The 11823-nt window shown below is 34.7% G+C and overlaps 1 protein-coding gene across 1 annotated transcript in view; it reads right to left on the bottom strand.

Moving 5' to 3' along the window:
- Positions 1-1530: 1530 nt before the first annotated feature.
- Positions 1531-11823, bottom strand: part of ZNF804B (zinc finger protein 804B) — a 514063-nt gene continuing 503770 nt past the window's right edge. Inside the window, exons 3-4 of the mRNA XM_019443249.2 lie at positions 11103-11233; positions 1531-5259 (exon numbers count right to left, since the gene is read on the bottom strand). Of these exons, the coding sequence (XP_019298794.2) occupies positions 1587-5259; positions 11103-11233 (3804 nt within the window). The 3' untranslated portion in view covers positions 1531-1586. The remainder of the gene's footprint in view (positions 5260-11102; positions 11234-11823) is intronic.

Genomic DNA, 11823 nt, shown 5'->3' with positions numbered 1-11823 from the left:
ATATTTTCTTTATGTTACAATTTAAAAATGACATTATCTCCTTTCTCTGTCTCTGTCTGTCTGTCTCTCTCTATTACCAGTATCAAAGATATCCTTTCCTACTATTTACCAAGTATTAAGAATTTATCCTCTCAACTTCATTTTCCTCCTCTGTAGGGAGGAATGATAATGTTAGTCTCAAAATACCTTTGTGAAGATTAAATGGAATAATGTAGACCAGGTGCTTAGCCTGACTCTACATAATAGACACACAATATGCCTTCAATGAGGATAGCTCTCTTTCCTGGGAAGCCCAGGCTGAAGAAGATGCCCATTGCCCATCTCATGCAACAGAAGAGCTGACGTCATCATACACACAGTAGATGGCTGATCACTCCATTTCTGCTTAGTTGATTTTCTCTGAAACCCATGTTTATGCGAAACGTGCAGTCACATGAGTTTGTCTTTCATTTTAAGAATATAAAATAATAAATTTAACTGGGGGGCCATTTAGAATAGTGATGCAAGAAATGCAGATTCTGTGGACCAAGAAAACATTCTGAATAAGTTAAAAATATTTAAGATCATTTGCCAAATTACATTAATGGTGATTTTATTCATCACCATTCAATGTATTTTACTGATATATCTACTACAATTGAGTAAAATGCACAAAATTATTTATAAGATTTTCTCAATGACTATGATGTAAAAATTCTGACATTTCCAAACTTTTACCTCTCTACTTACACATACTATTGGCTGAACCCAGTAAGATTTCTGAGTAGAAGAATAAAGAAAACTTAATATTTTAGTCCCTGTAGTATTTGAAATAACCAATATATTTAAAATCTTGAGTATGTTTTATTTTTTATTTTGCATTATCAAATATTAATGCTAGCTTATATATGTTTTCTTATACCAAAATTATTAAACATTCTTAATTTTAGATATTGGTGACTCTTACAGTTACAAAATTTTCTTAACACAGATGTGTATGAAATGAAAATAACCCAGTTTCTCCAGAAACTCCACAATACAATGTGTGTGAAGATTGTTTTTCATTGAAGAGTAGCTTCCAACTTGAATCAATCATTTCCTATGAAAATATAAATCATTTTGATTGAAACAGATTATATTGATTGAAAGCCTAGACAATAGTTAACCATAGGAATTATTTCTCTGATCTCTTAGTATTGTCTGATGCATACAAACCAAATGTGCAATTCACTCACTTGCTCAACACCCCCTAGAACATACAATATTACGTTCCATTTGATTGTTTTGTAATATCAATGATTTGCCTGAATGTTTTCTGTTATCATTTTATAACATTATATGAGAACTCCTCCAAACAGACCCTTAATGCTTTTCCCTCTACCGTCCAGCAAGTTATTTTCAATTTGCTCTGTTATTTATGCAGGTTAAAAGATATTCTTAAAATGCTCCTATTTTAGTATTGGCAATTCAGTTCTTACATGTATATACTAGTCACATTTTGAGTGGCACCAATATTTTAAATCTTACAATAGTCATACCACTTTAAATATATCATTTTGTAGGTAGTGACAATTTGTTTTATTTAGCCACAAGAGGGGCTTCGACACCTATCGGTTCAAGTGCGTTGGTACATTTAAGGCCTCTTTCACTCCGTTTAACTGCTGCATCTGACTGGAGCAAGAATGGTGGCAAAGATCTTGACCTTGAAACACTGGTTGGATTAAAGGATTCAAGTGGATGATAGAAGCCGTGGCTGGGTTTAAGTGAGGGGCAAACAATGCGGGGATCAATGCGGCCGAGGGCAGGGGCTGCAGCGCGATGTGCGGTGGGTGGAAGGGGGCAGCAGTGACCAAATGCAGCGGGTGACCCGCTAAGAAAGTGGGGTGTGCGGGGATGATGGTCGGAGTCAGAGGTGACAACGTGAACGGCGTAAAATGTGGCTGGGAAAGAGGATGTAGGTGAGCTATAGGGAGGGGACCACCATGGGAATTTATGGAGGCAGAAACAGCAAAATGCTGCAGGAAGGTGTGGTGGATGGTGGTGATGGAGGTGCGCTGGTGAACTGGTACCGTCTGGACCGCCGAGGCCGGAGAGAAGGCAGTGGGCCCCGAGGCAGGCACAACTCGAAGATGCTTTGAGAGGAGCTGTTTCTGCACGTGCTGCTGGGCTTGTAGCTGTAAGAGCTTATATTTATCTATTTCATCAGGAGAAAATGTTATTGGCTGCTGAATTAAGGGGGGAGAGCTAGATTTATGGCACACTTCTAATTCATCTTCTATTTTGTCATGCTTCTGCAAAGTTCTGTCAGAGTAAGAGTTTATATTCCCCTCTACGTGATTCATATGCATGCTTACATCCTGTAAGTCAGGATTTATTTGGTCCTCTTTGGTCTCTGTGGAATCAGTAACACCAGTATATCTATTAGATGGAAAAGCACCAGGGAAATCATTTGGTAGTGGGTCACGGCTTTGAATAAAATGTTGGACTTCGCTAATTAAAGGTTTTACTGGTTCTTTTGTTGTTGGGTTCTTTTTCATGTTTGGTGACTGTGAATCTGCTACTACATGAATTATACCTTTAGAAAGGTGGTTATCACAATCAGGATCTACTAAAACATGAAAATTGTTTGTCTGTGAACTTTTGACTTTGTCTTTCTCAATAGTTCTTTGAATTGTAGTGCCTTTATCAATTCTCTGTTTACTTGTGTTCTGTGTTTTTTCAGACAAAGGCAGTGCGGGTCTGTTACAGCCCAGTGGCGTGAATTGAATTGTGCATTGAATTTGTGAATGAGCCTCTGATTCATTTTCACAATTCTTTGAAGAGACCTCAAAATTAGTTGATTGTTCCTGACACCTCTTGGCTTGCACTCTTTCTAAAAGGCTTTTGGCTGTCAGGGGTGTCCTCTCTCCTTCTGTAATGGCCAACTCTGTGCTTTCTAAAGGGCTGGTAGAACAATTTCTTAGAAGGCAGCTGATATTCCCAGAGTTATACTGCAGGGATTTTACTTTTCCTAGGTCACAAATACGAGGGCTGTCCAACGACTCTTGACTTCTCTCATTTTTACTTAAGCAATAAATTCTCTCTCTTGAGTAAGAGCCCAATCTGCTGTGCTGAGGTCCCTGGCAGTTTGGTGCTTCTTCACTATTTCCAGAACAGGAAACCTGTGAGCTAGGATCACAATGGGCGATTCTCCTGGATTTGGGCCCTGAAAACTGCTGTTGATTTTTGCCCAGTTTATATCTTTCTCTGCACCGACTGTATCTATGTTTTGAGAATTTTTCATTCTTAAATGATTCCCACAATCTGTAGTTGCGGTCTCTCTGTATTTCAGACGGCAGGCAGGTGCTCTTTGCTAACTCCTCAGACACGCAGAGGCAGTTCGGGTTTTGGTGTCTCCCTTTGTGCCTTTCAGCTGGGTTGTGTTCTCTTTTACAAAAGTACAGCAAATTGCCTCTGCCCTTGTCGCTGGACTTATGAACTGAACAAGTAGCTCTCAAGCTGGCTGTGCTGCCAGGGTATGTGTCTGAAGGGCTAGAAGTTCGATTCAGAGACAACTTTGGAGAGTTTCTCTTATAAGTTTGGTTTCTACATCTAGAAACCCTGCTGGTCATGCTGATGTGGTTCCTATTCACAATTACACTAAAGTCCTTCCCATGATCACTATGACCCCTCACTGGGTAAGGACTAGAATTCCAGGTAAATTGATTTGCATCTTCAAAATCTGAATGAGGATCGCAAGGTATCAGTTTTGGTTCTTTAGTCCTAGAGATGTAAGGAGAAAAAGATAGGCCCTCATTTACATCATTTAGAACTACCCTTTGGCAGCTTTGCCAATGGGTCCTTGAAGGTTCCTTAAGTCCATTATCACTATTATCATTGTTTTCTACACATTTCTTTAGAGAGATATCAAGGAAAGCAGGCACTTCAGGATTTTTCATTTCCAAATCACTTGCACTAAAATTATCTTTACTCATATTTGGCTCAGAATCACTGTAGCCCGAATTACATTTTCTCCGGAAACTTTCCCAATCTGGATTAGCTATCATCATCTTTGGTTTCAGAGATTGATCATTTTCTTGGATCAATTTCTGTTGGTCTTTGATTAAACCTGAGACTTGGCTCTCTATTGTAGTCTTCATTTCTGAGGGCTCCTTAATCAATTCTCTTTTTAAGTCCTCTGAATCACGGTCACTCTTTGTGTTCCGAGAAAGCTTAAAATCAAAATATAATGGGTTGCATCCGTAAGAGATACAGGGCTCCGTTTTTGTAAAGAGCAGAAGTTCCGTGGGCCACTGGAGAGTGGTGTGGCCATCCTTACTTTGTACATGGAGAAAAGGCAATGGTTTAGACTTCACGTCATGTGGACATGCTTCTCTTACAAGCCTTGTTGCATTTTTGCCAACTCTTTCTGTTTCATCTAAAGATTTTTCTCTCTTCTCCATTCTGGAGTTGGGATTCAGATGCACTGTACTGTTTTGTTTACTTGGCTCCAGTGATGGAAACTCATCCAGACATTCAAATATCCTGGCATCACTGTGCCTGTAAATGTTTGGTGAGCTGGAGGAAGCATTTGCTTGGCATGAGTGATTAATGCAGTTTTCTGAAGTGTTCTTCGGTGTACCTCGAATTTCTTTTTCTCTGCTGCAAGGAGTAAAAGCCACATCTGAAAGATGAATATTAGATTTAGAGAATGAAGCATGAATGCCAATCGAATCTTCCAGTGTTTCATCAATAGAGTCATTTTTGTCTTGCACGATTTGAGAGCTGATGGAAAAGGTATTGTGTAAAACATGTTCCAGATGGCTTGGTGTGATGTTTATATCTTTTTCCTTAGTAAGAGGTACGTCCTCACTTGCAAACCTGCGGCACTTACATTTCTCTGCAGTTTCTTTTGCTTTATAGCTGGGGGACTTGTTACAATCGTGTGTTTCTTCTGTGTTCTCACTAAAAACTGATGCTGAAGACTCTAATTTTAGATGTACTTTTTTGGAAAAAGAAAATGATACTCCTGTCCTGTGATTTGCATTGCTGAGGTCTGAAGATGTCTGTGGTACCCGGTTTCCGAATAAATAACGTCTGTCCATTGGTAACTGGTGTCGATTTTGCATGGTGGGCCGCTGTTTATCAGAAATGCTTCTGGGGAGATTCTTTCCTTTAAGGAGAAGAGTGCTCTTCATGCACGATACCTTTCTGCCATTCTTAACTGGGAAAATTCCTTGCTGGAGTTGCTTTTCTATGGCTACCCTGGGAGCTTTGTATGCTGGTCCATTTCCAGAAACACTGTAGACACAATAAATATTTAAATGATTAAGACATTAGATTTGAAAACTCATGTATACGTGAACATTTCTTAGTGTTTCTATGATGAGTTATGCTGTCTACAAACTATGTCTATTGGAATATCACCATTTCACTGTGTTTATATAACTCGGTATATCTATGTTTCATAGAGGCCATTTCTAAAATGCATCACTTAAATGCGCTCTTTTGAAATTAGCAAGAAGCAATAATAGGTGGATATCTATGCTAGTGCTGCAAAAGAAAATAAAGTACTGCATTTACATCCCAATATATGTCCTGCAGAACCTATCAGTTTTTTTGGAAATATAGATTTAACATTCTTTCACAAGGAGTTTTTCAATCAGTGACCTCCCATTAAATAAGAAATAAAATGGAATTAAAAGTCACTTCCAAAATGTAAAAATATATTTTTAATGTCATTTTTTGTATAAGTGCTACCATTTCATAATTTTTGTTGCCTCGGTTTTAAAATTTCTTCATGTTTGCTTACTTTGGAAAAGTGTGACTATTTCTTTCTCCATGACTTATCACCATTTTGACCAATTATAACAAATGCATAAAAAAGTAACACACATTTACAAGCCATCTCAGTATCTCAATTATTTGAAATCTTTTCTTTTGCATCTTCCTCACCCAAATACTTTCTTTCTACCTTTCCTGCATACATTTGTTTTATCTTTTAACAGCTTTTGTAAAGACTATTCATTCTGCTGAGCTTAATTTGTGATTCAATCTGAGAACTAGAAATAGCAATACACCGAAGAGATGAAACTCTTTAGATTAAAATTGTCTCTTCTATGTTTACTTTAAAACCTCTACTACAAAACAAGGTTTGGGCGGAGGTGGGGTGGTGGAAGGCAACAGAAAACACATCATTTATCTGATCTTTTGCTTTGAGATGGCTTTCTTTTCCTTCTCCTTTTCTTTATCCACATGCTTGGATATGTGTCTGTTTGCTTCTTTCTAGTTTAGATTTTTATTTTATTGTATTCATTCATTTGTTACTTGAGTAAAGAATACTAATAAACTGGTATCTTTTCCATACATAGCTTAACTTCTAATGGAGAGGTATGTTTTCTGAGCCCTTTTCTGAGAAGTTCTTTCTGGTTGCCTTCACCTATGACTGATTTGGCCAATCAGCACAGAACTCTGGAATCGCATTCCTCTTGTCCACCAAATCTCATATATATAAAACCTTGGTTTGCGATAATAATTCATTCCGAAAACATGCTTGTAATCCAAAGCAATTGTATATCAAAGTGAATTTTAAGAGCCATTGGCTCAGTTGTTATCATGTGACAGTTGGCATCAGGTACTACTCCTATTGAAAGACACTGCTTGTTTATCAAGTCAAAACTCATTAGAAATGTTTGCTTGTCTTACGGAATACTTGTAGAACAAGCTGCTTGCAATCCAAGGTTTTATGGTACTTTGCTTCATTGTCTTTACATGTTTAATATCACAGAAAAATACTTACTAATCCTCCTTTTATTCATTTTTGAAAGGAATCTGTTGTGCACTTGTGTGATTTGTAATTTTCTTTTTCATTTATATATATTTATAATATTTACAACTTACATTTTTATGGTAAGTACTATCCACAATATATTGTTATTTTAGATTATATATATATATACATAATATATGTATGTATTATATATATATGTATGTATGTATATATATATATATATATATATATATATGTATGTAATATATATATGTATTAGATGACATATATATATATAACATTTTTACCAGACCAGAGTTACAGATTGATTTCTTGGGTTAATTTTCACTAGTACTGTTGGGCACTTTCAATTCAATTTCTTTAGCTCAGTTGTATTTTCTTCTCTGATTTCTCTGATTATTGCTTCTTCTCTGTCTTAGCTTTTTATGCTGGAATCTATATGTTAAATATGTTGGCGTTCATGAATATATCTTTTAGGTCTTATTATTTATCTCAATACTTTAGTGTCTTTAGTCTGTTTCTCTAGTTCAGAAGGAATTTCTTGTTTTTAATTTCTGTTTTACTCTTTCAATTTTTTACAATATCCAATATTTCATTTACTATGCTCATATGGATTTTAATTTATCATAGTTTCAGCCACCATTCACTTTTTAACAATTTCAGATTGTTCCTTCTTCATAAACAAATTTAGAATTATACTGGTCCCTTGAATCTTGTGGAAAATAAATTCAGAAAATTTTCAGTAACTGTTCCATAATGAAAACTTTCTTCTTACTCATTACATTAATCTTCTTTTTGTGAATCATTTTTTTATGTTCTTTAGAGAGGTTGTTGAGGCATTTTGATATGAGGAATGGAAAGGAACACACTAAGATAGTGTATGGCTTATTCAGTATTTCTTTCAAACAGAAAAGAAAATAGAAAGCAGAGAGGTTAACTGTAGTTACTGGTCTTTTAAAATGCCTGCAGTCTGGGGATAGAAGGGTAAGGGAGCAGAAAGATCTGCAGCTCAGAATTTTGCCTCAGTGTTAAAGAGTTTCTTTTCCATATTTAGTAGCCACACTTTTGATTAAGTAGGAGCTATACTTCTGTTAAGTTACCTTCTCTAGGAATGGCAATTAATCTGATATTATCTGCACTTAGAAATTATTTCAAAAGCCTGGTGTTTGGATATTAGCATTCTGCTTCTATGATTCCATTATGACACAGATATGTTACCGTTTTTATATTATCTACCTATATTTTTTCCTCAATAATATTTTTTTTTCTTATTATCCTGGCACTGTTTTGTGTATTTTCTTGCTTTGATTTATGTTAGTCTAAATGTTCTTTTCTGTATGGTTGTTTTATGTGACAATTTATCTCTCTAATGTGCAAGCTTCTCCCTTTTATATTCTTTTCAATATTTTTAATCATCTTTACTCATTGTTTTTATATTATATTTTGCTCTTCTTGTCCTTAATTTTTGTTCTTACTGTATAATCCAATCTACATTTATGATTATATTTTTTCACAAGTTGTAGCATTTTATCCTCATTATTAATCTTTTCTACCTCTAGGGTTTATGCTTTAAACTGTTTATCTCATTGCTTTCTAAACTTTAAGTTCCCTTATCATAAATCTAGTTAATTTTTGTATTTTGGAAAATCCCAATTTTATATCTTTGTGGTTTTCAATTCTATTATTTTAATACTACTTTATGCCTTTTAACATAATTAAAGTTTAATTTTTATAGTTATGTCCTTACTTACAATTTCACTGTTTTCTCTAGAACTTTCTTTAATTTATTTCTATATTGTCTACCTAATTATTTTTTATTTATAATAAAAAAGTGACTATAAAGTTAGCCCCTTCATACTTATTAATAGATTGTCCATTCTAATAGGTCTCCCCAAATTCTAATTCTTGACAAATAAAAACATGCACTATTTAATTATCTTCTTGTAAAAGAATACTTTCCAGCCAGGCAACAAAACATATCAAATATGTTTGATGCATATTTTCTTTAAATGATATAACATGATCCATCTCTTATATTCTCAGAATCAGTGATCTTATAATTTTTTTTAATTTGGAAAAAATGTCCATATCAATATGCACTATACTTAGATTTATACACCCATGCAGTAACTGGGCTTGCTAAGGAAACAGGTTGGGCTGAATTTCCCAAGAAATGGCCAAAGTTGATTGTCCTTTATAAGATTCATCAATAGTTTTCTGCCATCATTTTTTTTTTCATCAGTCCAACTGCAATATTCTTACCACTAGTAAATTCTCCTCTCTTCTCCATAGAAATCATAGGAGAATTTTCTTGTTATGTGCACCATCCTACTGAGAAGACCTTGTTATGAGAATCATGGACAGAGAAAGGTTGTTTAGGAGAGGAATACAGATAATTTTTTTTCTTTTTCATTTTATTTCTTACTTTCATTTTTCAAGTAAGCTGCCAAAATGAAAATATTAAATAATTCTATTAAGTGACTTCCCTTAGGCCATGAGGCTGCTTAAGCAAAAAGAACAATTATCTGGAGCGCAGAGGACAGGTAGCAGCAAAAAATGTAATAATTTTCCTAGTTCCATGTTTTGCATGTGGAAAGCTTAACACCTATCATTTCCCTAACAATATGAGGGAAAAACAAACAAACAAACAAACAAACAGAACCTAGAAAGTCTGTCTATCCTATAAGGAATGGGCTTGAGTTTGTGTTTGTTTAGTTAATATGATTTTCAGCTCAACTTTAATCGAGTAGAATTTTTCATTTGTTTTAATTTGGAAAACACTTAATGGGTAGCATGGCAAACTCAGAATTTTTAAACAGAAGCATCATCATCATCATCACTATCACTATACCTCCCACAGGAAAATAAAGAAATGTAGAAGCATGACAACTTTCCAATAATAAAAAAGGATATATGTTTATTAAGGCTACTAAGATTTTTTGTTGCATGGACTGAAAGGACCTATCTAAAGGTTGTCTCTCTACAGTAAGATTTGCCCCCTCTTTTATATTCTCATAATAATCTCATAATAAATCACTCAAGAATTAACATATTCCCCACATTTTTTTCCCTACATGCTACCATAATTATCATTAGACATTTCCTTCTCAGTCCTATTTTGACAAGGACAGTTTGATATCTTATTGACACTGTGTTCGAATAGCATAAGATCTTCATTGTATTGGCCAGTGGAAAGCTCAGTACCAGATGTGGGTCCCATTTCTATGACTGTGTAGGAGCTCAGGGCATACATTTTTATATTAACCTCACCTCTGGATACATGTTTTTTCCAAACTTCATTGTTTCCTTATACCAAATTTCTCACTTATTTTTAATAGGATTATCTCCTATGTATTTTCTTGAGTTAATTAAATTATTCTAAGATAGTGGTACAAATACCTAAATATGTGTAAGGTAAACACTATGTTTTTACTCATAAATTGATCCTTAAAACAAATGTTTTCCTAGAATCAAATTTGAGGTCTAATATATTATGGTACTCAATTATTTGAGTCATTCATTCTCAAATTTATTGCATTTTGTTTTTCATTTCAACAACAGGGGTTTAAATTGTGGCACAGAGCTATAAATTTCACAATTCACTAGGTTGCTGCCAACTGCATTAATTAGCTACGTTAGGTGTTTTACATTATGATTCATATGAACACAAATCACAATGTGCAAACTTAATTGAGTTCCAGGTAACAATCTCCTCACTTGGAAACATTCAGCAGTTCCAAGCTCATGAAAAACAGCTATTTTTCAGCTACAAGAATGTATTAGTATAATGCATTTTATAATTATCAATTTAAATAGCAGGGTGTGGTAAATTTAACTGCATTCACTACATCATTTTTTTTTTTTTTTGTCATCCAGACAATGATAAGTGTCATTTATTCTAGGTTCAGGTATGTACAGGGAAATGCAGAGAAGATTTATTTCCTCCCCAGATAGATGCACTGTTACTTAAGGTTTTTAAAATTATTATTACAAAAAAATAAACAAAATAAACATTATTACAAAACTTAAAATAATTACTAAAAAGCTCTATGGGCCCATTTAAATCAGCTGGATAGAATAAGTGCCAGTACATGAGAATCATTCTTAGATCATTTCATGAAATAGCACATAAAATTAACAACATTGGGAAGGAAAAAAGTCAGATACCAAAGTAACTAATTTATTAGCCTTTAACTATTAAAACATTTGCCCTCAAGCATGTCTTTTGATTAATTATAATTTGCTTCCGTGTGACAGTAAATCAAGTAAATTTATCTTGACATTTCCCCAATGATTGAATAGACCTTTTTTTGGAAGAGAGTTTTGAACCATCTGAGATACCTCTAATTCTTACCATTCAGACTGTTGCCTTAACTCAGCCAGCTGGTGAAGCCGTTTAAGTGCTTTTTCTTGTTTCTTCTCATCTTTCCATGACTTGGAAGCTACATTTCGAGCAAACTCCCGTTGCTTTAATTCTTTCAGTCTCTATGGACAAAGAAGAAAAACAGAAAGGGTACTATAAATAAGTAATATCTTTTCTACCTGTAAGTCTCCTTATTAAACTTTGTCTTGGGTGCACAGGTGACTTTCTGGATAGAGAGGGTAAAGCACTATTTCCATGGGTGTTCTTCTCTTCTCCAAGATAAAGTTAGTTGTCAACTGGCTTATTTATCAAAGCTTGTCACAATCACTACAGAAATGTCCTGCCCAGTGCTTTTTGGGACCACTGTGGCTACATAACTGCAATCATTTATGTGTCTGTGAAAACATAAATGGCAGAACGTGTGATATATGAATGAGGGTGAAGGGAGAAGAGGTTATGGGGTGCACTTTCCTCTCCCTACTGCCCACAGTCCTCTCACTTGTGAAACATGCTTAGTCTTATTCATGCAAATTGATACTATTAAATATACTGGGTGAAATGAGCTTGTTTGATTTAAGAACATCTATTATTGGGAAAGATTTAGTTCAAAGCTTTAATGAGTGATTCTTAACTCTTTTTTTTTTTTTTTTTTCCTGGTGGAGGTATTTATCCAATGCAGATTTCTATATTGTATCCAGGAGGATAAAGATAG

This window comes from Panthera pardus, unplaced genomic scaffold (assembly GCF_024362965.1).
Source record: "Panthera pardus isolate Hobbes unplaced genomic scaffold, ASM2436296v1 HiC_scaffold_8, whole genome shotgun sequence".
In the NCBI taxonomy this organism is placed as follows: Eukaryota; Metazoa; Chordata; class Mammalia; order Carnivora; family Felidae; genus Panthera; species Panthera pardus.
The sequence above is the reverse complement of the archived record's forward strand: the minus strand, read 5'-3'. Positions and strand labels throughout refer to the sequence as shown.